General features: G+C 49.9%; 1 protein-coding gene and 1 long non-coding RNA gene across 2 annotated transcripts in view; one reads left to right on the forward strand and one right to left on the reverse strand.

Annotated features, from left to right (window-relative positions):
* LOC120501540 overlaps nucleotides 1-25234 on the reverse strand; it is a 42143-nt gene extending 16909 nt beyond the window's left edge. The window contains exons 1-5 of the long non-coding RNA XR_005627337.1: nucleotides 22003-25234; nucleotides 16030-16123; nucleotides 13505-13562; nucleotides 13358-13397; nucleotides 5876-6024 (exon numbers count right to left, since the gene is read on the reverse strand). This is a non-coding gene — a long non-coding RNA (uncharacterized LOC120501540). The remainder of the gene's footprint in view (nucleotides 1-5875; nucleotides 6025-13357; nucleotides 13398-13504; nucleotides 13563-16029; nucleotides 16124-22002) is intronic.
* Nucleotides 991-21036, forward strand: ADA2 (adenosine deaminase 2). The gene is made up of 10 exons (XM_039707908.1): nucleotides 991-1523; nucleotides 2468-2793; nucleotides 5688-5913; nucleotides 12430-12640; nucleotides 15390-15517; nucleotides 16560-16650; nucleotides 16950-17058; nucleotides 17967-18124; nucleotides 18945-19147; nucleotides 19923-21036. Exons 2-10 carry the CDS (start codon nucleotides 2481-2483, stop codon nucleotides 20029-20031), a joined length of 1548 nt encoding a protein of 515 aa, XP_039563842.1. The 5' UTR covers nucleotides 991-1523; nucleotides 2468-2480; the 3' UTR covers nucleotides 20032-21036.
* Nucleotides 25235-26065: the final 831 nt, after the last annotated feature.

Consider the following 26065-nt stretch of genomic DNA (forward strand, 5'->3'; position numbering starts at 1 on the left):
GCCTGGGCTGAACTTGGTTTTATGGAACTAACGCTAGGCTTTACTATTTTAAAGTAAATTAAAGCAATTCCCTTCCTTCACTGATATTGTTCCCTGGAAGGTACTTGGAGGCAGAACTCTTGTCCCTACTGAGCCATCCCTTTTCACTCCATGTGCTTCCCTCCTCACACCTCCCATCCTCGAGCTGCTTTCATCAGCCAATAGCTGCTGCCGAGCATATCTGGGTCATCTTTCCACTCCACTGATCTCTAGTTTTGGGAGCAGGATCACCTAGAGACTCAAGGGACACCCATCCTGCTGAGGGGCACAGCCACCCTCGGGACATGCTGCCCTGAGGGAATATTTGGGATCCCTGGCTGATCCCTGCGTGGATGCTGGGACTGATCCCAGTGACAGCAGAGAGTGAAGGGACCAGGAAAGGAGGAAAAGCTGGCAGGTGTCTGGCTGGGACAGTCAGGGAGGGAGGATGGGCAACCTGAACACCCTGCTTTCAGTCCTTTGTGCCAGCTAATGAAATTTAACACATTATTGGCCAGACCCCACTGTCTCTGCCTCAAAAACAATTTGTGACTGCTGAGGATTGTTTCCAGTAGTTCTTAACTTACAAGACAGTTCTTTTTGTTTTAATAATTAAAATTACTAAATTTTTGGACTAAACTAAACCAAATGGACTTTGCTCTCCCCTGGAAGAGCTGTTTATGTAACACCTGTTTAAAGTAGTTTAAAATTCCTAAATTTAAGCAGTTTAAAACTCCAGTCCGTTGAACTGTGTGAAATAAAATACTGAAATTACTGTATTTGTTGTGATTTTTTTGTTTTTTTAAGTCCATCCCCCCTCCACCTGACTCGCTTCCCAGTTTAGCCCTGTGTCCCAGGGCTGGATTGATGCCTGCCCCATTCCCAGAGAGTGGGCAGGACCATGCCGAGGTACAAACCGCTGCTTTCTCAGCTGTAAAAGCATTAGCGAGCAGTTTGCAGTGTCGCTGGCATTCCAGGCTCTGTGGCCGGTCAGGATTAGATATCCAGGGCCGTGTCTATTCCCAGGACAGCGAGCAGGGCTTCGGAGTCTCCCCGCACCGGGAACGCTCCCGTGCGCTTCTCCCAGGACATTTTAAAGCCGCGTGTGCGCTCCAGCGAACGCGGCTCGGCTGCACAGACAAACCCCCAGAGATGCTGCCAGGCACCGATGGGTTAGAGACCCGGGGGGTCCCCTGAGCCACCCCGCTTTTTTGGCAGCCCGGCTCCTCAGTCTCTGCCCCTGTCCCACTTTCCCACAACCTCGCCTGCCTCCTCCTCCTCCTCCTTATATATTCATGAAGCGGGGCAGCTGGGGTGAAAGAAAAGCTGGGCGAGCCGGGGCGGCCGCACAGGAAGAGGAACTCGGTGTGCCTGGCTCGGCACGGCCGGGACGGACCCTGCTCTTTATCCCAATCCCGGTTTTCCTCCGTGCCGGGACAGCGCTGGCTGGCAGCGGGCAGAGCCCGGCGCGGCCGCGGAGCTCCGGGTGCCGGGAGAGGAGAGCTGTAAGTAACGGAGGCACTCTCAGCACGGTTAGGATCACATTTTGGGGGGATGTTTCCTTTTCTAGCTCAGAGCCAGGCCTGGGGTGGGGCTGCAGCCGCCCCCCTGCTCTGCTGGCTCCCCAGCACACCTCCAACCCACTAAAGGGGCTGGGGATGTTTTCCTGGATGTTTCCTGGGGATGTTTTCCTGGACCTACAGGTGGAGGAGAGAGAGGCTTGAAGGAGAAGACACAAGCAGGGCCTTTCTATGTAATTCACATAGGCTTATTTCAAAATATTGAGCCCTTCTCCAGCCTGTTTTGCTCTGGAGAGATTGGCACGGAGTCACCAAGGCCTGGTGTTGAAGGATTATATTGCAGTTGTGCTTTTTTGGGGGGGAGGGAGGGTTCTCAGAGTTCACATGTGCCTGCCTCCTCTGATCTCTTACAGCTCCCATGGTCTCACTTCCATCCCCTTTCCTCTGGGATTGCAAGGAAAGCACACACCTCTGTTACTGCAGAGAAAGCCTTGGGGTATCCTGCCTGTAATTTAACCCTTGGGATAGCTGGAATATACTAAAAGGGTGCAACAGGAGTTTCTCTCAGCTGGAGGGAGTGGGGATCTGATCAGCTCAAGCCTTAGCTGGACATTATCAGCACAGCCAGCACCCCTTATTCAATGAGAGCTCCATCCCAGCTTGCACCCTGACCCCAGCAATCCCCCTTTGCCAGTCTGATCCAAGCAGCAGCATCTCTTTACCTACCCAGCCTTGCTGTGTGCAGCCACAGGGAGTGTGCTGATCCATTAGCCCTAAATTCAGGGGACAATGGTACCGGGTGTCCCTCCCAGCACTGAGCATCCCATTAACCCACTGCCTCTGCACGATGGGCCAACAACTTCACACCCCACTGCCGAGGTGCTCCCTTCTGACCTCTGCTAATGCCTCCATGTTTTCTCCCTGTCCAGGTGCAGCTCTAAGATGAAACCTCCATCTGGGCAAGGTGTAAGGCTGGCATGCCTTCTCCTGACTCTGGCTGCCCCCTGCCTTCCCAGCCCCCTCTGGAAGGACCGGGACTCCCTGATGCAGGAGGAGAAAGCCCGTCAGACAGGGGGCAACTTGGTGCTGAGCAGGCAGGAGCAGCAGCTCAGTACAAAGCTCGTAAAGCTCAAGAAGAAGGAAGTGGAAGCAGCCATAGCTACAGGGCAGTTTCCTCCAAGCATGCACTTCTTCCGGGCAAAAAGCCTCATTGATCAGAGCACGGTGTTCAGCATCATAAAGCGCATGCCTAAAGGTAGGCTTGGCTTAAGGAGCCTCAACTCACTCATCCTTTCTCATCTTCTGCTTTCTGAGCTGGGACAAAACACAGGATGTGGGAGACAAGCTTCTGAGAGCTGTAAATTTGGCTCATTGGGTTTCAGGAAAGGCCCTGAGGAGAGGAAGAGGGGGATGGATTGGGTGAATACACATTTCCAGCAATTGTGGCATTTGGTTTAACTTACAATATGGATCCTTAAGTCTTTCAAGAGTGGAGAAGGGACAGAGGAAGCAAAGGCAACAAGAAATACCAGACATCCCCATTTACTCAGCATGTTCCAGCCAGGGCCTCTCTTTTTCCCCACATACACATTCCACAAACAGGCTACCAACCATATTCTATATCTCAGCCAAAAGCATTGCATCCCCCAAAAAGTGTTTCTGCACCTGGTTCTGTAGCAGACCTGGAAGTGTGCTGGAAAGTCTGGGGGCACTAGAGGAAGAAGGGGCTACCTCTAACACTGAAATCTTTATGTTCTTTGCTTGTGGTGTACAAGTCAAAGCCTGTCACTTCCAGCACTTAAAGTGAGCTTGTAAAAGGGAGAGAGAGAGCAACATTTTACACAGGCAGGTAGTGACAGGACCAGGGGGATCAGAATTGAATTAAAAGAGGAGAGGTTTAGATTAGATATTAGTAAGTCTACTCAGAGAGTGGTAAGGCACTGGAACAGGTTGGCCAGAGAAGTTGTGGCTGCCCCATCCCTGGAAGTTTTCACAGCCAGATTGGATGTGACCCTGAGCAATCTTCCCACCTTCTCCCTCCCAGTTTTTCCTGTGAGTTGCAGATCTCAGACTTGCAGCATCCCAATCCATTAACATAAACAATTAGTGTGTCAGAAATGTCATTATCCTTTCATGGCTGAATTGAACAGTTAGAAATTTAAAAGTACTCCCCTCTTCACCTCCAATATCATTGATACCAAGTGGGAGTCAAAACAAATAATTAACACTTTTCAATCCTGGCAAAGTTTAAACAGGCTCCTGGAATTTTGCCCTTTGCAAGGGCTGTTAAGCTTTTAGGGCCAAGATCACATCCTTGTAGCTGTTTGAGTAGGATTTGATCAGAGCCCCTGGGAGTTCCTGTTGTTTCAAGCACTATGGTAATGTCTGTTGCTGCTCTCATAGGGAAGAAGGTGACATTGCCAGCCAGAGGAGGGTCAGGTTTGCAGCATGCCCAGTCTGGTGCACCAGCTCTGCTGAGAGCAGCAACCACAGCTCCTCAGCATCTTTACAGCCAGACCCTCTGTAGTGGGATATCATAGACAAGACTCTATATTAGATTAGTCCACTATAAATTATAGTCTGGAACTTAATGTAATGTCAAATACATACCAGTGTTGTTCTTGCTATTCCTGTCCTCCCTTTACCCTTGAGGGCATCAAAGCTATTTTGACTAAGAGGTCTCCCCTAGACTAATGGAATACATATCTAAGACTTCAGCTCTCACAGTACCTTCCCTTTACAAAGGTGAGGCTTAGTTCAAGCACCAATAACACCAGGAGTCTTTGGAAAAGGAGAGATTTCAGCAAAATGCAATGATGAGGAAGGTGAGCACACAGAGGATGCTTCCTGTGCCAGGAAGGCTGGCAGCTGCCAACCTACTGCACAATAACAGAGTGCCCCAGAGGCCCTCTGTGCTGGCCAGCAGCAGATGTACAATGTAAGTGAGCATGCTTTTGAAAAGGCACAGAAGTAAACTGTACTTCTGCATCTGAGTGCAATTCCCCAGAGTAACGTGGTCTGGGATTTTGGTGTGTGCCAGAGCTCCAGAGAGCTGAGAGAAGAGACAAGAACTAGACACAAAAACTGAAGCTGGGATCCAGACAGCTGAGATACAGAGCTCTGCTTCAGGTGTGCTTCAGCCAGCGTGCCTTGTGAACTGCTGCCTCCTGTGCAAGTTTCTCTCTAAAACAGTGGGGCCTGAGCCAGCTCACAGCAAACTCTGCCTGAAAGACCTTTAATAACTCAGAGCATTTTCCATCCCAGTGGAGAAGCAGAGCTCCCTATTGATTTCCCCCCTCCCTGTGCTCCCAGGGAGCTGTCACGCTCTGCCTGCCCAGTGTCTGATGTGGAGGGGGCCACATCCTCCAGCCTGGGGGAGGCAGAGCAGCACTGGAGTCCTTGCTGGGAGAACTCACCCACAGCCTTCTAGAAGCATTTCCAGACACCCCTGGATGAGCAAACAAACTGCTACCCCATTAAACCTGGGCAAACAAACTGCTATGATGTCAGAACCCAGGACACCCCTCTGGGTGCCCTGGATGACACGTGCCCCTGGCAGGAAGCCAAAAACACTTGGGATTTTGATCTTAACCCATGGAGCAAATTGCCAACCTTGTATGAAGAATGACAAGTCACAGAAGTTTAAGTAGAGTAATAATGAATTAGTCACTGGGTGAAAAGTGGAGTTTCGGGGATTTTACTATAGGGGGTCTAGGAGGCAAGATGGAGGGGTCTGGGTGTTGGCCTGTCCTTTTTCCTAGCCTCCATCTTCTGTGTGATATTGGCACTTTTGGATTGGTTTAGAATAGAAGTAGACAGTCTAGCATAGGTGATAGGTATTGGAAAATAATGATAAATAAAGTACATGTAACTCATAGTATAAAATGTAGACACCAGCCCAGGACAGAACAGTGTGCCCTTGACAGACCTGCAGAGCAGACCTGTGTGGGTCTGAAAAACAGTATTTGAGATAATCTATAATAAACAACCTTGTGAGACAGAGCTGAAGAATCCCAACTCTTTCTTTGACCATCAGGCTGGGAAAAAGGAACTCTTGGGGTCATTCTGAACACAGGGAACCCGAGACTACCCCGTTAAACCTTCTCCCCAGCTGCCTGGGCTCACCAGGGCATTCCTGTCCCCCACCAGGTGCCGTGCTCCACCTGCACGACTTGGCCATGCTGAGCGTGGGCTGGCTGGTGTTCAATGCCTCCTACCTGCCCGACTGCTACATCTGCTTCACCCCCACGGGCTCCGTGCGCTTCCGCTTCTCCCGGCCGCGCCCGCCGCGCCCGCCACCGGCCCCGTGCTCCCCGTGGCTCCTGCTGGACACCTACCGGGGACAGCTGAGGGACGTGGCCGAGTTTGACAGAGGGTGAGTGGAGGGGGTGGCCTCTTGGTGCTCCGTGGTGGAGCCAGCAGGAGCATCCTGGTCCAGCTTTCCCAGTTTGCTCGCTGCTCTGCGAGTGAGGAACTCCGTCTAGGGCTGTGAAAAAGCAAATAGCAATGTAAGAGCCTGAAGGCTGCTGCCTTAAGTACACCAGAACCAGGGACCATAAAAACTGATTCATCCTGGTCCAGCTTTCCCAGTTTGCTCGCTGCTCTGCGAGTGAGGAACTCCGCCTAGGGCTGTGAAAAAGTAAATAGCAATGTAAGAGCCTGAAGGCTTCTGCATTAAGTATGGTCCCTTACCAGAGTCAGGGACCATAAAAACTGAATTTTTCTCTGCACACATGCTGAAGTAAATTTATGAGACCTGGCCCCAGCTCTCCTCAGCACTGAACGGGCTCTCAGTGTGGGACGGGGCTGCATGGTGCCTCATCCAGTGAGGTATCCAAAAACTGGGTGAGGAAGCCAGGTAGCTGATGAACCGGCTCTCCCCAACAGCAGAGAAATCCTTTGCAAAGTCATTGTTTTGATTTAGAGCAAGAAGTTGGGCAAATTATTTAACTACTGCACCAGCAAAAACCCTCAGACTTCCCAAAATAAAACCCAACCCAACTGTTCCTCTAAACACCAAACTTGCTTTCTGAGGCCTGCCTTATAAACCCCACTGGCACCCATCACCTGGAAGCACGAGGCACTCATTCCCACCAGGAGCTGTGCCTCGCCCTCCTGGGCACTGGCTGAGCCAAGGAACCCCACACACAGGACCCCTGCCTGGTTTGGGGGCTCCTTCCCCTCCAACACCCTCCTGCTAGCAGAGCTCCTGCCCTACAGGCAGCTGTCCAGGTGCTCACACATGAGCTGGCTCCCCAGAGCATCACTCACCCTCCTGCAGGAGCTCCTCTCCCTGCAGGCAGCTCCTGCCTTTGCTGCTGGCAGCCTTTTATCAGGGCTGGGCTCTCTGAACCACCTGGCATTTAATCACTTCCAGGTGGCTGGGGAGAGCCTGGCTCCCCCTCTAGGCAGTGGTGATGGGAACACAGAGTCCTATCTCCCCGTCCAGGGGCCATTGATCCCGGGACAAAGCCCTGCTGCAAAGGCCAAGAGGAAGCATGCAGCTCTGCCGTGGTGTGTGGGGGGCTGGAGGGAGCACGCTAAATAATGCATGAAGTCAGACACTGAGCGATGAGGACAAAGGAAAATATTGAGTAGCCATCCATTCAGAGGGCACCGCTGTCCGTGGCGCTCCGGGGGCTGGGGTCTGCAGGAAAAAAAGTGTGGGGTGTCCTGTAATGACAGAGAGTATTGCCATGCCAACACACAAGGAGAGGGCTGGATCGAGGCAGTGCAGGTGACCCTAATTCCAGCATTTCCCTAGTGAAACTTGGTGGGTTTTACTGCAGTGCTCTTCAGTGAGGTTGTGTGCTCTGAAATAGAGACCTTTTAACTCTTGGTGAGCTGGTGTCCCCTCCACATGGAAGCTCTCTGGGCTCTGTGCCCTGCAGATCTGGGAAGGAGGTCAGGTTGGGAAGCTGAGGAGCTTCCAGACTTGTGGCACAGTATGGCCTTCCCTCCACAAAACCAGCAATGGGCAGGGCAGAGGGGTCTGACTCACCAGGGCATCCACCATCCCTCTATTATGGAAGTCCAGAAGGGAAGGGGAAAGTGATGCCAGACCCTGGGCTCTTGACCTTTTATATCCTGAGGCTCAACTGCCCTGACACTTGATGGACAAAACAAGATCAAGTGAGAAATCACCAGAGAGAAAACTGATTCCCCGTTATGTCCCTTCCATTTCTTCTGGGAGTGATGAGGAAGGAAAGATGACAGCACCAGCTCTCTTCAACCACACCAGGAGACCCATAAATAACGTGCAAGAGATTGGATTTTGAAACAGCTTCACTTCCTTAAAGCCCAAGCAATTGCACTGAGCATTTAGAGGTGTCTCAGGAGCAAGCCTTCACTGCACTTGTTTTTGGTTGTGTTTCCATGGCATGATGCCACTTTCTGGCAGAGGCTGAAGGGCAGGGCATCCTGTACACCCTGTACACCTGGGTGACTGGGGCTGTGCTGTGTGTGGTTCCCTCTGTTCCTGTGTGGAAACACTTGTTTTCAGAGGCAGTACTGCCACATTCCTCTTCTTTTGTATTTCTCTGACAGTGTTTAGTGGCCACAAGTCAGAGCAGGACTTCAGAGTGGCAGGCACTGCACAGAGACACAAGACAGAGCCTCGCTGCAAGGGTCTCCCCAAATGTGGAGGGGAGACAGAGGCAGAGGCCAGTGAAGTGATTTTCCTCAGCAAACACGTGCCTGAGCCAAGAACAAACTTGGATCTCTGGCATCCTGGGTGCTCACTTATCCATTTGAGTATGTTGTCCTTCGTTTCTTGCCCTTCTGTGCTCATCACCACAAAAATCACAGAGGAGTCATTAGGCATAATGTGCAAACACACCAACAACAGCCACGCTGAGGCACTTCCCCTCCCATTCTCATCTAATCCCCGGGCACTAGTCTAGGGGTTAGGAATGCTTTTGGCCGTCTGGAAATAGGTCTCTAGCCAGGAATAGGCCCCAATCTGTTCTGCTTCTCAGTTTCTGGAAACTCTCCCAGTCTCTTGAACATGTGCATCCCAGGCTACCTCTCTCCTGCACTCCTCTTTGCCCTTGAGCACTGACAAGCTGAGAGAAAGCAGATGTCAGAGGGAAGAACGGATGGATAGTTGGGTGGTTTCAAGGAAGTGTCAAGGGAATATGGCAGCAGGGAAGGGCTCTCATGCAAGGCAGCGTGGATCAGCAAATGTGAAGGAACAATGGAAATGTTTCTGAGAAGCTGCACCTCTTTCACCTTACATTATTTCTGACCAGGAAGGGGTAGAATACAGGGAAATCTGCAAGATTTTTTTTGCTGTTTGCATTTTTAAGTGCATATACATACGTGTGTGTGTGTGTGTGCTTTGGAAGGGACTCCTTTTGTTTGTTTCCCTCAAGAGAAGGTCTAATCATTCCTATTCAAAGCACACATCTCATGGGCCAAGACCCCGGAGTATTGTGTTACTGGTGAGCTTCCAAAGGATGCTCTGAGGAGAGCCAGGAGACCACAGGCCAAGGGACAGCAAAACGAAGGGAATTTTGCTTTCATACTTAAAAGGAAAAACAATCCTCACTTATTTTCTCCACAATCAATTACGATACAGGAGAATGTCATTCTTTCCCTCAAGAAGCAACATAATGGCCGCCACCTCCAAAGCAAGAGCATGCCCCCGGATATTTAGGGAAGCAGCATTGACATTCCAGATATTTGTAAAATACCACTGCACACCCCCCACCAGCAGCACAAGGGCTGAGGCTGTGCCCAGCAGAGCTCTCTATCACCAGGATGAAGTCATCTGTGAGGGAGCTGACACCACGGCCGAGGCTTCAGGGACAGCTCCCCTGGGCACTGGCTGCTGCCCCGGCTGCCATCACCTTCCCCTCTGTCTTCTGACTGCCTTATCTCACAGAAAAATAGGGCAGTGTGTGCAGTAAGAGGGGGGGGAAAAGGAATAAAAATCCACTACAGAAACAAAGCACTCCACTCCCACTACAAGTCTCCCCTTGGGGAGAAGAAGAGGGGATGAGAGAGAGCGAGAGAAAGCGAATGAACCACATGTGACAGATGTTAGTCACACTATTTAATGCACCACTGGAAGACATTTAGATACTATGGTGAGGAGAGGGGCATAATTACCCATCGAGAACAGAAAACGGAGCAGGAAAAAGAATCCCTTTAAAAACAAGGCAACAAAACCTTTCACTCCTGTATTACATAGCACAGGAAAGGAAAATGGGGATAAAACCCAGGAAAAGAGAAGGCAAACCCACAGCTGAAAATAAATAATCCTTGGCTGGTCATTTTTGCTGTGCCCCTTTGGGCATATGCATTGCAATAGCATTGTTCAGTGCATATATGACATGACATGGAAGGCTATTTGTAGCCTGCACCTGATCACTGGCAAAGGCCCATTCCAGAAAAGAAGCAAAAAAGGAATGTATTTATGAAGCTTTGCTTCATCTGCACTAGCTACTGATGGCAGAAGCCCCCGAACCCTTAGGAGATTATCTGGTTATCAAGGATGGATCACTATTATGCAATAAATCTTCAACAGTTGTAAGGATCAATAATCAGTCTCAAAGGGAAGGGGATTATAAAGAGAAGTCCAATTTGATTTATGTGCTTTTAGGAGCAGGGTGGTGTGGGGATTTATTGCTGTTTCTAGCCCAAGAGCACAGGCTAAGTAAACAACCACGAGTTTGTACAGCCGGATTTAAGGCAGGGAGCGGAGCTGGAGGAGCCGAGTTCTCACAGGAGAAGGGGAGAAAGTGCTGGGAGCCCGACTAAGCACCCATCCTTATCTGGAAGGAGCTGCCTGCGGTGCGAGAACGGGCTTGCACATCCTTTTGATCCACGGGGAGGTTTTTCCCTGAGCGCTCGCAGCGCCGGTGGGAACAGCCCCGCTCGGCTCCCGGTGCCGAGCTGGAGGGGAGCTGCCCTTCGGCCACGAGGGAAGGGCAAAATCCTCCTTCCCCCAGCCCTTCCCACACGGAAACTCCCTGATGAGCAGCGGCACAGCCCCGGTCCGCTGGACCAGCGCCCTCAGGATGCTCCTGAACCGGCATTCCTGGTTTCTAGGGTGATACCGGGGTGTCTCCTCGCTTCCGTGGTCCAGCTCGGTCTTCTCTGGTTGCATGGATTACTGAGCAGTAGCTGGGGTTGCCCAGTGTCCTGCGATAAAGGCACCAAAGCCCCCATTGTAATGCATGGGAGGGCAGAGCCCAAGTTGCTGTGGAAACCTTAACTCTGACTTTTCCTGACTGCTGAGCATTTAAAGTCTCGTCCTTAACAGTAGTAGCATCTCTTTTATGTACAGGTTTGCTTCTAAAATTGTTCCTGGCAAAGAAATTAACAGAGTGAGGAAGAAATGAAACTGCAGGCCCTGGAAGAGAATCCTTAGAGAGTGAAACATCAGGCAAATCCTGGGGGAACGGGCTCTGTTTTATGGGCAGGATGGAGGGATTCAAAAGGCATATCTGTCCAGGATGTCTTAGTTTATGAATCTGGACCAGATCACATCTTACATCTGTAGGGGGGCTGTGGGGGTTTAATTCCATCCACAGAAGTGTCCTGGATGAAGATAATAAGATCACAAATCAAAGCCACACCTCCCATATAACAGAGCAGAGCACTGCACGAGGATGGGGGCCAAGACATCAAACAGGAAACATTATTAAAGATCAGTAGCTGTTATTGAGGGGAAACAATATACCCAGATGAAAGCTGAAGCATGGCTGAAGGTATTTCTGTCTGAACCTGCTTAGCCCCTGACACGAGATAAGCACTGGGCCAGCAAGAAAACATCTGTAGGTTTCTGTGATGGCTTCCAGTTGTCTACCCAGGAATGAAGTTAATCATCCCTGCATTGCCATTTAGACTTTGCCCACTGGTAGGAGAAATTTATTATGAGCTATTCTTCAGGTGGAAGAAGAAGGGCTGTTGCCAGAGCCAGGGCTTCCTTCAGGTGGGATGAAGGCTATCAGCTTGCCAGAGGATGGTGCTGTGGCAGAGATGTTCACCCTGTCCTAAATGCAAGCTGTCACCCACAATTAGATATTCTTGCAATTTACTGGCTCCCTTAAAGTCTGCTTGATAAAACTACCCACTGTCTCCCTGGATTTCTGAAAGAGGATTATATGCCAGCTGAGTGGATGGAGGAAATAAATACATTTCCATCACACTAAGGAAAAGCTAGGACTGAGATTCTTATCAACTGTTTCCCTGAAGTAGCTATCAGCAAGGCAGGTGGGGAGTCAGGTTTGTTCTCAGTGGCTGGGAAAAATGATTTCTGATTCAGAACTGTCTTCCCCTTGCATCTTTGGATGGCATATTTTGACAATACAAAGGTATCAGGACAACTTATGGGCTCAGCAAGCAGGCTGGTGGTGGCCCAGTACGTGGCATGTCCTGTAAACTCAGTCTGCCTTTAGGTGCTGAACAAAGGACCAAGTGTTGTGACATCTTATCTGCGTTGAAGATTCTTGGGAAAACATATTATCTGCAGGAGTAACGTGCCTGCCTGCTTTCAGATTAGGGATACCCTGGGTAGCAGAGTATAAATGATATAAAAGATTTTCAGGTTAGGGATACCCTGGGTAGCAGAGTACAAATTATATAAACGATTTTCAGGTTAGGGATACCCCGGGTAGCAGAGTATAATTGATTTAAAAGCACTACACTTGCTTTTGTAATTCTGTTCTTTGAAAAAGGGACGGGGCAGGTTTTAAGCACCTACTCCTACCCTGCTTACAGCTCAGCATGTATCATACAAATTCCGTGCCAGCCATTAGAGGAGTAAATCCAGGTGGCAGAAAAATGACCTGAATGCCTCCTAGTTGCACCAGTCACTGCCGTGCTGCAGTGCCAACAGGCTCTGTTTGCTCTCCTCATTCCTTCTCTTCTCCCTTTTCTATAGCTTGCTGAGAAACCTGACCCTGGTGACAGATGCCCCTGAGCTGGCCTACCCTTCTCAGGCTTTCATTTGGAAAAGATTTGAAGAAATCTTTCTCATTGCCTCTGGACTTATCTGCTATGCACCTGTGTTCAAGGCCTATTTCTACCAGGGGCTGCTGGAGCTCTATGAAGATAACATACAGTATGTTGAGATAAGAGCTATCCTGCCTGCGGTACGTGGGGTTTGGCTTCTCTAGTAGTCTTTTAAATCCTTATTTCTCCACAGCTTTTCTCAAGCCCTATCTTGAATTTAGTTTTTGGATGTTTGCATACCTGCCCTTCTAAGGATGCTGGAAAGCCTTGATCATATTCAAACATCTGTCTTGGAGATTTGCGTAGGCAAGGGCTTGAAAGTGAGAGATTCTTTGTTCTTAATGGCTAAGAATGAGAAATTCTTTGCTCTTAATGTCACCTTCTGTGACATAGGCACAAAACTACATTGTACAGTCAGACTGGGAGCTGGGTCAAAATCTTGCTCATTGGGAAGATGTAGCTCAGTTTTGTCTGCACCAGAATCCCCTGTTCTGTGGCAGCTACTCTGAACAAATTTCCTGTCTTGGACAGAGACTTAGTCTGCAATAGTTATGTTATTTTAAATCCTCAGCTTATTTTAGAACGATTACTCTGAATAGGTGAGTCAATCAATTGGCAAAACACAACCTCCCACAATTTGCAGACAACTCAAAATTTGAGCTATGTGTATGAAGTATGAACTGCTCCTTTCAATGCCATTAACACCAAAATCTGGAAATTATTCAGGCCTTTCATGCAGAGCTGGTCTGGTTGTCCTCCAAGCCCACTCTGCCCTAATGCCTCCCCAAGCACCAGCAGACCACACCACCCTAAGTGTTCCCAATTTCCCAGTGACAATTTTGTCACTGCTGACACACCTTTCCCATGCAATTCTCCAGCCCAGCTCCATGGAGGACTCTGTGGGGCAGAGAGTTCTGTCAGTCTCTGAGAGGAGAAGGACGCATTGCAAAGGGGGAGAAAAAAAAAGGACATGGAGAAGTCCACAAAGTTAACATGAGTCTTACTTGGGGGTTGCCATAAGCCAGTTGCCCTGAATTCAGCCACCACCTGTCTTTGGGGAACCTGGAAAGAGAAAAAATAACAGCAATGTCAAGATGCCTGTGCTGTGAGGCAGCGTCCCCCAAGGCCACACAGGTTTCCAGGCCAAGAGTATCTGCCACGATACAAGTGCGTGGGCCTGACTGGAAAATACCCTGCCTTTACCATCAGCCCTTAGACACGGTTGTAAGTCCTTTTGAAGAGAGGCTTGGCAGGGAGGATTTGCTTCCCATCCAGCTCCTGATGCTGGCAGCAGCCGTGGGAGCCTGCAGAGCCCTGGGGCTCGCCCGCAACCAGCAGCTGTGAGCTCCAATGCTGTGAGCCCCACTGCTATGAGCTCCAATGCTGTGAGCTCCAGAGCTTTGAGCTCTAATGCTGTCAGCTCCAGAGCTGTGAGCTCCAGGGCTGCAAGCTCTAGAGCTTTGAGCTCCAATGCTGTGAGCTCCAATGCTGTGAGCCCCAGTGCTGTGAGCTCCAGGGCTTTGAGCTCCAATGCTGTGAGCTCTAATGCTGTCAGCTCCAATGCTGTGAGCTCCAGAGCAGTGAGCTCCAGGGCTGTAGGCTCCAGGCAGGCTGCCTGCAGCCCAGGTACCATTTCAGGGAATTCCAGGAGCCGTGGCCACGCCGGGATGGAAGGCAGAGGAGGCAGCAAAGGGACAGCTGAAGCTGGGGTGAGAGGGCAGGGAAATGCTTCATGGGGAAAGCCAAGGTGAGCAGGGTGTGACTGGAATAGCAAGATGCTCGTGTGGCTGGAGATCCTCCACAAGGCTCCACGGCAGCGCTGAGGCTGCAAAAGCTTTCCTTGCAGCAAAGCCTGCCAGAAGCGGCCCCGAGGTAAAGTAAATGAAACTGGGATTTAGTGTGAAACGGCAAACACTGTGGAAAAGCCCCCTAAGCCCAGCTGTGTTTGCAGATTCAGCTGTGTAAAGTCTCACATTCCCATGGGCTGCAGCTGGGGAAAATTCCCTCTGAGCATCTGCGGCTGCCCCACGGCTGCTGGTGCCTGCAAGGGGGACACTGGATTGTGACGGGGTGTGGGGCTTTGCAGGGGCATCCCTGCAAGGGACAGCACCAGAGAGGAAGTTAGGGGATGAAGTGGAGTAGTGGAAGGCTGGAGGAGAAAGGTGACAGAGAAAAGGATGGTGAGAAGGGCGAGGGGAGAACTGATGGAGTCAGCTGCTGTCTGTGAGCTACTCCAGGCAGGGCCTTTGTGGGTTAGTATCAATTCAGGGTGTCCACCCCTGCTGAAATCAGGGCAAAAGCCCTGAGAACAGCCCTGGCAGAGAGGAACATCCAGAAAAAGTTGATGAGACAGAGCAAAAGGGTTATTTTTCCCAGTTTGCAGCCAAAGACCTAGGAAAGCATGGCAAGACTAAATGACTGACTCAAGGTCATGAAGCAAAGCTCTGGCAGAGAGGAGCAGGAGCCCAGCTCAGCTGGTAGCTTATGGAGCTCAGCCATCGCGTGCCTTGGGGCTGACAGATTGCCACTGCAAGGCACAGAGCATGTGTGAGCTGCAGACAGCTGGACAAAACACTGCAGTGCTGGATACACACAGGAGTAAGAGGTCACGGTCTCCTCGGGGTTCTCAAGGACATTTTCTTGCCACATCTGAACACGGAGAAACTTGTATCACATAGGAGGGGGGACACCCATTCCTTGGTTCTTGCCAGCTAGTAAAGGCTTGAAGAAGGAAATGCCCTGCACAGATTTTACCGCTTTTGTTTTCCTGCCCTGCTCTCAGGACCACAGCACTCTGCTTCTCCCAAGGTTTTTGTCACTTCCTTTCTCCCACCTTCCAGTAAAACACCTCTTCTAACTACTGCTTGTCACGTGCTTTTCACGCTGCAGGTGTATGAGCTGGATGGCACCAAGCACAATAAGTCATGGTCTGTGGCAGCCTACCGGGAAGTGACCAGGCAGTTCGTGAAGGAGCACCCAGACTTTGTTGGAGCCAAGGTTATATTTGCAGCACACAGGTAGAGGCTGAGCAGGGCTGAGAGCGGCTGTGCCGTGTCAGGGGTGGGCAGAGGGCCGGGAGAGGCAGTGCTGGGCTGGAGTGCTAAAGTTGGTTTGCAATGTCCAATATGCATCATTGGAGCTGGCGTGCTGACTCCTGAGACATTCCCTGGCATGTGTGAAAGGCTGAGGGTGAGAATTCATCCACATGAGTCTGCCTACGTGCGAGGCGAGCACCAGGGGAGCGTCTGTGAGCCCTGGGAGTGGGAATGAGCCCGGGCAGGGCTGCCTGTGTGCATGTCCAAGCCATGCCTGCTCTCCTCCCGAGCCTGGATGCACTCCCTGCCCTGCAGACACTGAAACAGTGACAGCAGTGCCCGAGGATGGGCACTTGGTGTGGCAGAGGTGCCCGTGGCACCCGGCACACGCCGCTCCCCGCAGCCTGTGTACGGTATGTCCACACAAGGCTGCCCTCCAAGGCAGCCAGATGCCATGAAGTCATGTGAGGTGATCCTCAGCAGGCAGAACAGACCTCTCAGCAGCACTGGCTCGCTCTGGTTTGGCACAATGCCCTCTCCAGCTCAGAGCTGGCTTGTCTCTCTGGCCAGCTTGAGTATGGACGCAGTCTGCAAAATGCACCAAGAAGTTTAAGTCAGATAGGGCTGGAGGAAACCTAAATGCAAAACTGTCTTGAAATGCAGTTACTGCCTCACCTCCCAACAAAACAGTCGGGAGGAAAGAAAAAAAATTAAACATTTTCTTTCCACATTGTTGTGTTCCCTTCCCTGCTTGGTAAATGGGAAAGCCAGTGAGTTAGACAAGCATGCCTCAACTCAAGTGACAGCAGGGTCTAGCCAGGCATTTCCTGGTCATTCATGGGTTTCGTTTCATAATATCAATTTTCTACTGCTGTTCCTCTAGAGACCTGAAGCTGGTTGTCAGATTCAAGAGCATCTTGCATTTTGGAAGAACCCCTGGGGCCCCCATTTCACAACTCAAACCCTGAGAAGGCAGGCCCACGGGAGCCAGCTCCCGCAGCGCTTTCTCTCTCTTGCTCTCTAGGATGCTGAATGTCTCCCAGATTAAAGAAGCCATCATCACTGCCATGGCACTCAGAGCCCGCTTCCCAGACACCCTGGCAGGCTTCGACCTGGTAACTGTGTTTCTTCTGGGGCTTCACATTGACCCCTGCTGATATAACCACATATATACCCTGGCATATGTTGTATACCAGAGCCAGAACCTCTGCTGCTGTACTGAAATCAGTGTTAATGAATTGCAAATCCTCCAGCTAAGGATTTTGTTCAGGGTAATTGACAAAATCCCCTGAAAGAATCGGCTCCCCACCCCACAGCATTGTCATTTCAGCACAGCTGGCACCTCATTTATACAGAGCTGTGAGTCCCACCATCTTCCCAAGCGTGCTCAAAAATACCTTTCTGCTTTCCCCAGGTTGGAGATGAGGACAAAGGTCATTCTTTATGGGACCTGAAGGATGCCCTGACCATCCCATATTCCATGGGGGTCAACTTGCCGTTCTTTTTCCACGCTGGGGAGACTGGTGAGCATGAGGACTCAAGGCTTGTTACTGCTTGCAGAGGCAAGACTGAAACCTTGCAAAGAGCAGAAGCAGCAAGCCTGGCTCGCTTGCTGGCTGTGTCAAGAGGATGTGTGTGCACACACGTGCACATAACCAGTTTCCCCTCTGCTTCTCCCCATATCAGCTTGGGGCTGTGGCATTCCCACATGACCCCTCCCTGCTCTGGGCTGTAGGTGTCACATTGCTCAGCATCTTTGAGCTGGTGTAGGAGTTATTGCTGGAAGCCATTTCCCCCTTGGAGCAGCACTCACTTCCTACCCACAGCAGCAGCAGAGTCCCCCAGCCATCATTTTACAATTTAAGGTGAAATAATGTTTGAGCCAGACTTGAGTCTTAACAGAACAGGCTCATCAAAGTAAGTGATGTACCTTCATTCCTGGGCCAATGTATTATTATTGGCAATGTATTATTCAGTCTGCATTGGTGGGATTTATCCCAACCAGGGGAGTCTGTCTAACCTGTGCCTTGTGTGTTGCATGTTGACATCAACAGAAAACGTCTGGTTACCCTGGGCTCCCTTTATAGCCACAAGCCCTTCTAAGCCACAACACATCTCATTCTAATGCACAGGCTACTCCCCAATAATTGTTACTTCTCTCCATTGACAAGTAATGAGTCCAGCATAATTAACTCAGCTGCAAGAGCAATACTGTAAACATCTAAAGCCAGGTGAGATGAGTGGGTATCTATGCTGGGCAATATCCTGGGCAGATTTAGATCCCTGTTTCACTGAAAATGCAAGTGGAAACTCTGAGCATGAGCAACCCTCTCACCTCACAGCTGGGACATCTATTAACAAAATCATCTGGCAGTCTGAGAAGCTTTATTTCCTCACAGCACTGCAGTGACTCTTGTCTGTCTCTGCTCAGACTGGCAGGGCACCTCTGTAGACAATAACGTGCTGGATGCATTGCTACTGAATACCAGCAGGATTGGCCATGGACTTGCTCTCATTAAACACCCAGTAGCCAAAAATTTGTCTCTGAAGAGGGATGTTCCTGTAGAAGTCTGTCCCATCTCCAACCAGGTATGTTGTTATGTGGCTGGGTCATTGCAGAGGGGTTCACCATCGCTGTGAGGGTCAGCTGGGGGGCACCTACAAGTTTGGATGCACACAGGCTGGCTTAGTTTCCTTTGCAGCACCTTACACTGCAGTTTGCTATGCAGGTGTACACTTTGAATATATATAAAGTTTGTAGTGCCAGTCAGAAAAAAAAAAAAAAAAAAAAAATCACTCCCTATCCAGAGGAACCTGGGAAGGCAGTCCTCCCTAGTGGAGATGAGGCCCAGAGACACAGAGGTGCCTGAAGAGACATAATTTCATAAAAATTGAAAATACCTCAAAACCAGGAGGGCCACAGGCTGAGAAGCTGGGATTGTAACTGGAAGTCCTGGGTTTTGCAGAATTCATAATCAGTGGGAACTCTTTTGCAGCACATTAGAGTGGTGCCATTGTCCCCTGGATGCAGCAAAAAGGATACTTTGGGTGGAGATTTACTGGTGTGAGCCTTAAGGGGGAGAACCCTGAGCTCCAGACACCTCAAGCTAAGCACCAGAGCAAATGTGTAACCAAAAAACTGTTCCTGAATTGCTCACAGTCAAATTGTTCTAAATAAGCACAAGTTATTCACCCCACTGGACTTGATTAAATAAGAAATTAATCTCCTTGTACAGTCAGTGGAGACAAGCTGCTTCCTCCTGCAGCAGTTCAGAGCAGAAAACATTGTGAACAGTCCTCTGGAGCCTGTCCCTCCCTGACCCCTACCTGCTGTCACAGGCAGGTGTCAGTGTGGCACAGCTGCAGCAACAACCTGCTGAGGTGCTGTCTCCCACTCTTCCCTACCCAGGTCCTGATGCTGGTGGCTGACTTGAGGAGTCACCCTGCAGCTGACCTCATGGCTGAAGGGCACCCCATAGTGATCAGCCCCGATGATCCCCCCATCTTTGGGGCAAAGGGAGTCTCTTATGACTTCTATGAGGTGTTCATGGCCATCGGAGGGATGAATGCTGACCTGAGGACCCTAAAACAGCTTGCACTCAACTCCATAAAGTAAGTTCATCACCTCTTACCTTGTTATAGCAATCATAAGGAGACTATCAGCTTTTCCCCTTTGCTTGCATTTGGGTTTTGGCCTCCTCTGCCACAGGAGCTGGTCTTCTGTAAGCTTGCACTCAACTCCATAAAGTAAGTTCATCACCTCTTACCTTGTTATAGCAATCATAAGGAGACTACCAGCTTTCCCCCTTTGCTTGCATTTGGGTTTTGGCCCCAGAGTCTCCTCTGCCACAGGAGCTGGTCTTCTATCAATCCAAAATCTCCTCTGTGTGTCTCATCCAAAGGCAGGACACAGGGAGCCCAGAGGCTCCTCTGCCTGCGTTCTCAAGTGCCTTGCTCTGACTCCATGCCGCAGTGTATTCCTCTTTTTCCATTCTTTTTGCCTCCACCACCTGTTTCTGGGTTTGTGAGAAATTGTATGTCTTTGTATCACTTGTCTATTTCTGCCAGAATTTGACCTGCTGCAGTGTTTGCCATGACTCATCTGGGAAACACAGGAAAACAATTAGCATTTTGTTTGAGTGTGTTTAACCCTTTTTCTATTAACTGGACAGTTCTGAATGTCCAAAAATAGTTTGGATGTGAAGCCCAGGGTCTTCCTGCACTTTCCTCAGCTCCTGCTTGTTTTACACCATGTCACTCTGTGTGGTGCAGGCATGTCCTGCAAGGGTTAATCTCTTGCTGCCTCCTGCCTTTTCATTTCAGTGCTGCTCTTGAAATAGCTGCCCCCTTGTCTCCTGCCTGACACTGACTTTCCTCCTCCTCACAGATACAGTGCCATGCTACCCGATGAGAAAGCCAAGGCCAAAGAGTTCTGGCAGAAAAAATGGGACCAATTTGTGGCTGACCTCTCTGATAGCTTTCTAAGGGAGCTGTAGAGAGGACAAGGCTCATCTCAGAAGGCATTTGGCAAGCTAGAGTGAGCCAGACTGATTGCTAAGAGGGAGAATGCTTCTTCCATGTGACCTGAGCAGATGAATGGACGTCAAAGTCTCACCTGGCAGCGGGCGGCTCTGCTAAGCCAGGCTTAATGGGCTTAAAGCTAAGAAGGAGCTGCACTATCCTGTGAAACTCATGGGCTGGAGGTAAAAGGCAGCAGTGAGCCTTTAGAGCAACCACAAGAAATCAGCCTGCTCTCAAAAGAGTCAAAACAATTAAAAGCTGCCAATGACCAAATCCCCACATCCTTATTCAGGAAAAACATGCTTTCCAATTAGAGTCAGCAGGAGATTGCCAACACGAGGATCTCTGAATTTTGCCTTATCATTACAAAATGCAGACCTTGTCCGGAAGCAGCTAAGACAAACATCCAACCATTTGGGCCACTGACCTTCAAGAGAGCAAGGACTGAAAATGACTCTTGTTATGTTTAACCCTGGGCCTGCTGCCAAAATAGCACTGCTAGGTCGAAGAACCAGTCATAGGTCTGATGTCTGCTATTTCAGGACCTACCATGGCTGGAAACAAGCTGGTGGAACTTGCTCCCAGAACATTTAAGCCTGGTTGCACAGTGATCATAAAGCCAGAATAGAGGTGCCTCAGTTGCCAGCAGTTTTTTTTACTACAAAGTCTTTTCCTGTCCTCTGGTCAAAAGGAAGACAAAACACATTTCAGGTTAAGTCCAAAACATCCTGGCTTCCCAGACCCAGCTTGACTAAAACTATCCCCCTGCACAAGGCTATGTTAACACAGACATTTATAGGAAACACCTTTTGGTTTCAGGGAGTTCCACTACCAGCCTTTGTTGCTGTACACATCGCGCAAATGCGGCCTTATTCAGCCTGTCAGAGGGATTTTCACCTTGGCAGAGAACTGCTGTGGATATCCACAGAGCTCCTTTGGACCTCTGTGGTTTCCAGCTCTTTGGCAAAAAAAAAAAAAAACCTACACAAGAAATAGTCTCTTGCAAAGCTGATTCCCTGTCTTAACATCATCAAAAATATCAGGAGGAGAACTAGTTTCAGGGAGACAAAAAAACAAGCCAGAAAAAATAAATCTTAACCAGGTTGCTAAATAAATTCAGAAAAAATCCTTCAGCACACGTGTGCCAAGCATGCAGCCAGGATCAAAGAGCATCATTCCCTGACTTCAGTACAATCATGCTGCTTTGCATCAGTCAAGGGAGAATTGACAAAAATTCCTACTGAAAGCCATCTCCCTCCTCTGAACCACAGACTTACAAAGGCTGTTCCTAATCTGACCAGCCTGGGCCAATTGGCTCTCTTTATGCTTTCTGTTAATTGTCTCAAGCAGCTTGGCTATGGTGTTTATTTCCAGTGACCTTGGCTGGAACACCTTAGCAGGAGGCAAACACACTTATTACAGAAGTGGATCAAGCTGCACAGCCCATGTGCCCTGTGTTAAATTGCCCACAGTTCACAGGCTGCAACTTCATCCCAGAGAAAATAAAAACCATCTAAACCACACACGCTACAAACCCCATCACAGAACGCAAATAAAATCACAACAGACCAGAAGTGTGTGCATTGCAGAAGGCAGCAACAGAAATGAAAATGTGAGAACCCAGTCACACCCCTCACTAGCTGGGGGGGTTAAGTGCCTTACACCCCCAACCCTTTTCAGCCACAGCTACCTCTACTCCAGATCTCTCTGCCCACACCCCCAACATTTTCCTCTGAAGCATCCTGATGCTTTCTTTGCAGACTGACCTCTCCTGGGCCTTGATACAGATCTGGTCCTGGGAAGGAGTTTTATACTGGAGGAGTAGCCAGAGCAGAGCCACCCTCCCTCCTCCTGTGTGGGTGTTGCATACAGAGCTCAGACTAAAGTCCCCAGGGCAGGCTTTGGTCATGGCCAGGTTATAAATGCTGACTTGGGAAGTGCTTTACCTGTAATGCTGCTGAGGAGAACCACTGCAAACGAGCAGAATGGCAGCTGACCAGCAACCCAAAGCCCTGTCCCTCTCAGCAGCCTGATCTTTCAGCTTTGCTGTATGTGGATGGATGAAGAGCTGCATTTGCCATGAGCTGATTCTCCCTTAAATAAGCCTCTTTGCTGCCAAGGTGAAGCTAATCATTGCAGAGCCACTGTGGGAGGAGCTGGGCTCCTCCACACACAGGTTGACCCATGCCCCTTCCTGAAAGCAGAAAGCTTTCAGCTTTTCCTGCATGTAGTCTCTTGAGGTCCTGAACCACTTTTTGCTTACCTGTAGTCCTCCTTTCTCCTCATTACCTACAGGAGCTGCAGGGCTAGCTCTTCCATTTGCCAAATGCTTGCTGGAACCAGTTCACCTGTTGTGTCCACTTTGTTCTTGCTTTCCTAGGAAAAACCTGCTGTGCACATGGCCATTTACCTACTTCACAGCTGTGCTGTGATGGGGCCAAGTGCCTGGAGCCACCTGTGTGTGCTGCTGCTCAGGATTAAAGCAGAATCAGGTTTCTGCAAAAATCACAGGGGTTTAAAATAGCACAGGTCTGATGCAGCCCTCAAAAATGTGTGACAGAGGGAGGGCCAGCCTGCCTTACTGCTGGGAATCTGCTCTTCTTTAGAGTGTGTCTTAGTTGGGAGAAAGGTGCAAATTGAGAAGCCCAGGCTGCATCCTCGCCTCTCTAACTCCAGGTGTGCAAAACAGGAGGAATTTAGGCTGGACCACAGCAGTAATAAAAGATCAATTGATTCTGTTCCATTCAAGCTTTGGGTAAATGTGGCTGCAGGGCTTCACTGAGACTTGGCTTTTAGTAGCGAAATTCCAAGGGTTTTGCTACTCCCTTTTGCCCAGTACCTTGGCTCCCTGCTCACATTTGTTGGCAAATACATCACATATAATGCTCTCTTGCTTGTCTCTTTCAGAACATAGTCTATAATTAAATTTTCAAACCTGTCTTAATCATGGAGGATATTTTTCCTTTTTTGGATTTTTTTTTTTGCCTCCCTGTTAAAAAGAAAAGAGGATACCCAGATTTGATGGGGATGTGTCATATCATATCAGGGAGTCTGAAATGCCTTCTCTGCATGCTGCAAAGGGCAGTTTGATCTGGGGAGCTAACACAGAGTTAAGCCTGAGTTACCTGGCCAAGACACTACACAGGTCCCCTGTTCCCCCTTCCCCAAGCCCCACAGTAGCTGCATCCAGCTCAGGGCTGTGTTTTGAGACAGAGGCCACCTGACAGACAGGATTTGCTCATGCTGCTTCTCCTCCCACTACAGTTTTGTACCATCTCTGTGGTGGTTACAGCACAAGAAAGTAAAGGAATGACTGAAGGTCATTTAACCTCCTTTTAGCATGATTTTAGGAAGGGAATAGAGGAGAAGACTAAATGATCAGCCCATTCTTTTCAAAGAAAGCGAATTCTTTTCAAATAATTGCCTTGTGGAGCACCAGGTGACTACAGGGTACAACGTGAGGCTCTTTGCCCAAAGTACTGCTGGTGGGCATGGGAAGAAAGTGCCAGCCTGAGAGAGCTTCAATATCTGAGATGAAAGAGGAGGAGGCAGCCACAAGGGTGGTGGGAGGGAGGCTGAGTAGAGCAAACATAAAGAAGCAAAAAGAGCCTGCTTCAGTCTCCATCCAGACTCAGGAGCAAGGAAGGAGAGTAGAAAATCCGTGGAAGTTTCTACTACAGTTACTTCAAGCAGCCATAGCAATACTTAAAGTCTTATGCCTTTATCTCCCCCATCTGTCACTCCCTGTGGCCTCTTCAGGTTCAATTTGTTTAAATGGGAGGTGGAAGGAGCTTTGTTTGCGGCTCAAGTGTTTGCTGCAGAGCATCTTAGACTGCCTTTGGGGCAATTTAGAGGATGAAATGTTTGCCTCCTGGTCACTGCCTGCCAGGAAATGGCTGATCCAGCACTAGTGGTTGCTGTTGAAAGTCATGCCAATAAAAACAGAGGAGCAAAGTGAGTGGTTGAAAACAGAGATAGGCCCAAGCAAGCAGCTGGATCTATCTGTCATGTGAGCCTCCATCACTGCAGTGGGACTATGCAGGTGCCAGATGCTAAGCAAAGCCCTCTGGCCATAAAACACAGGGCTGCAGATGCGTTTTCCACCAGCTCCAAATGATCAGCCTGCTTCAGGTTTTCTTCCTATGTAAGTCTCTGAATTAACCTCTTCACAGGTAGCAGAAGGACATTTCTTTGGTCAGAAACCTGTAGCTCTATTTGGCTCAGTCGTTAATTCCTTTCTTTCCCAGGCTTGCAGCAGTTGCAATCACAGCAGGTCTATCAAGTGTTTTCTGTGCACTGAGGGACAGGCAGGTGAAGGGTCTGGCTCTCAATTCTCCTGGTTTGTCATTTTTATCAGGTTGTGTCCTCCCCCTTGGTCATTACAGGATAAGAAAGGCATTTTACTGTATTTTCTCAACCTTTAGCTTGTCCATCATTCCACGAGCAGGCTGCAGCATGGGGACAGCAGAGATAAACTGTGGGGGGAGGGTTGGTTTAGGCCATTAGAGCCTCTGCAGTGAGGAAAGAGATGGAAGGTAGGGCTGCATTCGAGGGGGGTGTGAGAAGGTCAGGAAGAGGGGGGTGATGACAGCGCTGTGAGTCCAGGGAAAACAGAGCTGCAAAGTTTACACAGGGACCCACGGGAGGAGGCTGTGGGCAACTGCCTGCTTTGCTTGTCTTTACAGTGAGATGTGAAAGGGGGTGGGAGACATCCAGGGGTGGTGTGAGAAGGGCAGACAGACCATCCCTAGGGGTGTTTGGGGTACGGCTGTTACCAGATGTGCCTGACGAGGAAATCACGAGGTCCGTCCATGTACAGCGTGCGGAATGGGCAGCTCCAAGCAGACATATTCCCAGTGCTTGGAGGGAAAAAGACACAACGAGCGTTCAGCACAGGGATGATGGGCTAAAGCCTGCCTGCGGGTGCTGGGAAGGGCTGGGGCTCAGCCCTGCTGCTGACAGTCCCAGGCTCAGCCTGTGCCCGCCCGCTGGCAAAGTCCCCCCGTGTCGCCTTAAAAATAAGCGCTCCAGCCTGTTGGACAGCCTTCCCTGGAAAAATAAACACGGCAGCGCTGGCAGCCCGCAGGGACAAAGCACACGCACACTTTGGGGACACCTCTCCGAGGGCGGGGACCCCCAGAGTCCCCTCGGGAGCAGGACAAGGCGTTCCCTTGCCTGCCTCCGGCCTGCCTCCCGCATCCCCCGTGCCCGGAGCCCCCCGGGCCGGTGAGCGCTGCGGGCTCCCGTGCCGTGGAGCAGGAGCGCCTCCCGCGGGGATGCGCCGGGATAACAACCCGCACCGGCGGGAGAAAACCCTGCTCCTAAAACCACACCCCCAAAAACCACACCCCCCTACAACCCCACCCCCAAAACACCCAGCCCCAAAACCCTCACCTCCAAAAACCCCACCCCTAAAATCCTCACCCCCTAAAACCCCATCCCCAAAACCCTCACCCCCCAAAACCCCCGCCCCAAAACCCCACCGTCCCCTCTTTCCCCCCACTGTAACTCCTGGATATTTAATACACTAAATTTTATTTTTTCTTTTTTTAGCAATGAAATCTCTGTGATAGGGAACAGGCTGGATGTCTCTCCCAGCTCTTTTTCATGCCTCGGGAACGGGAAGGAAGGGGGAAAAGTATCCCTACACTTAAAATAGAAGGGACTGAGAGACCCCCTCAATGCAGTTCAGTCTAGAGGCACCGAAACCAGCAAGCAAAACAACCCAACCCATCCAGCTTGCTGTATCATTAAAAGGCCATAAATCCACGTTAGCAAATACCCTAAGCAGAAATCACAGCAAATCAATCACATTTTCACTGCGCCAGGAGGGACTGCCTTGGTGGACGGGTGAGAAGCACTCGAGACAAGGCTCCTGTGTTTGTCATTAATTTCAGAAAGTCTCTGCTTCTCTCTCTGACTATTTTTCACTGACAGGGAAGGCTGTGTTTGTCATTAATTTCAGAAAGTCTCTGCCTCTCTATTTTTCACTGACAGGGAAGGTGAGGG

Source organism: Passer montanus, unplaced genomic scaffold (assembly GCF_014805655.1).
Source record: "Passer montanus isolate IOZ18808 unplaced genomic scaffold, ASM1480565v1 scaffold20, whole genome shotgun sequence".
Taxonomy (NCBI): Eukaryota; Metazoa; Chordata; class Aves; order Passeriformes; family Passeridae; genus Passer; species Passer montanus.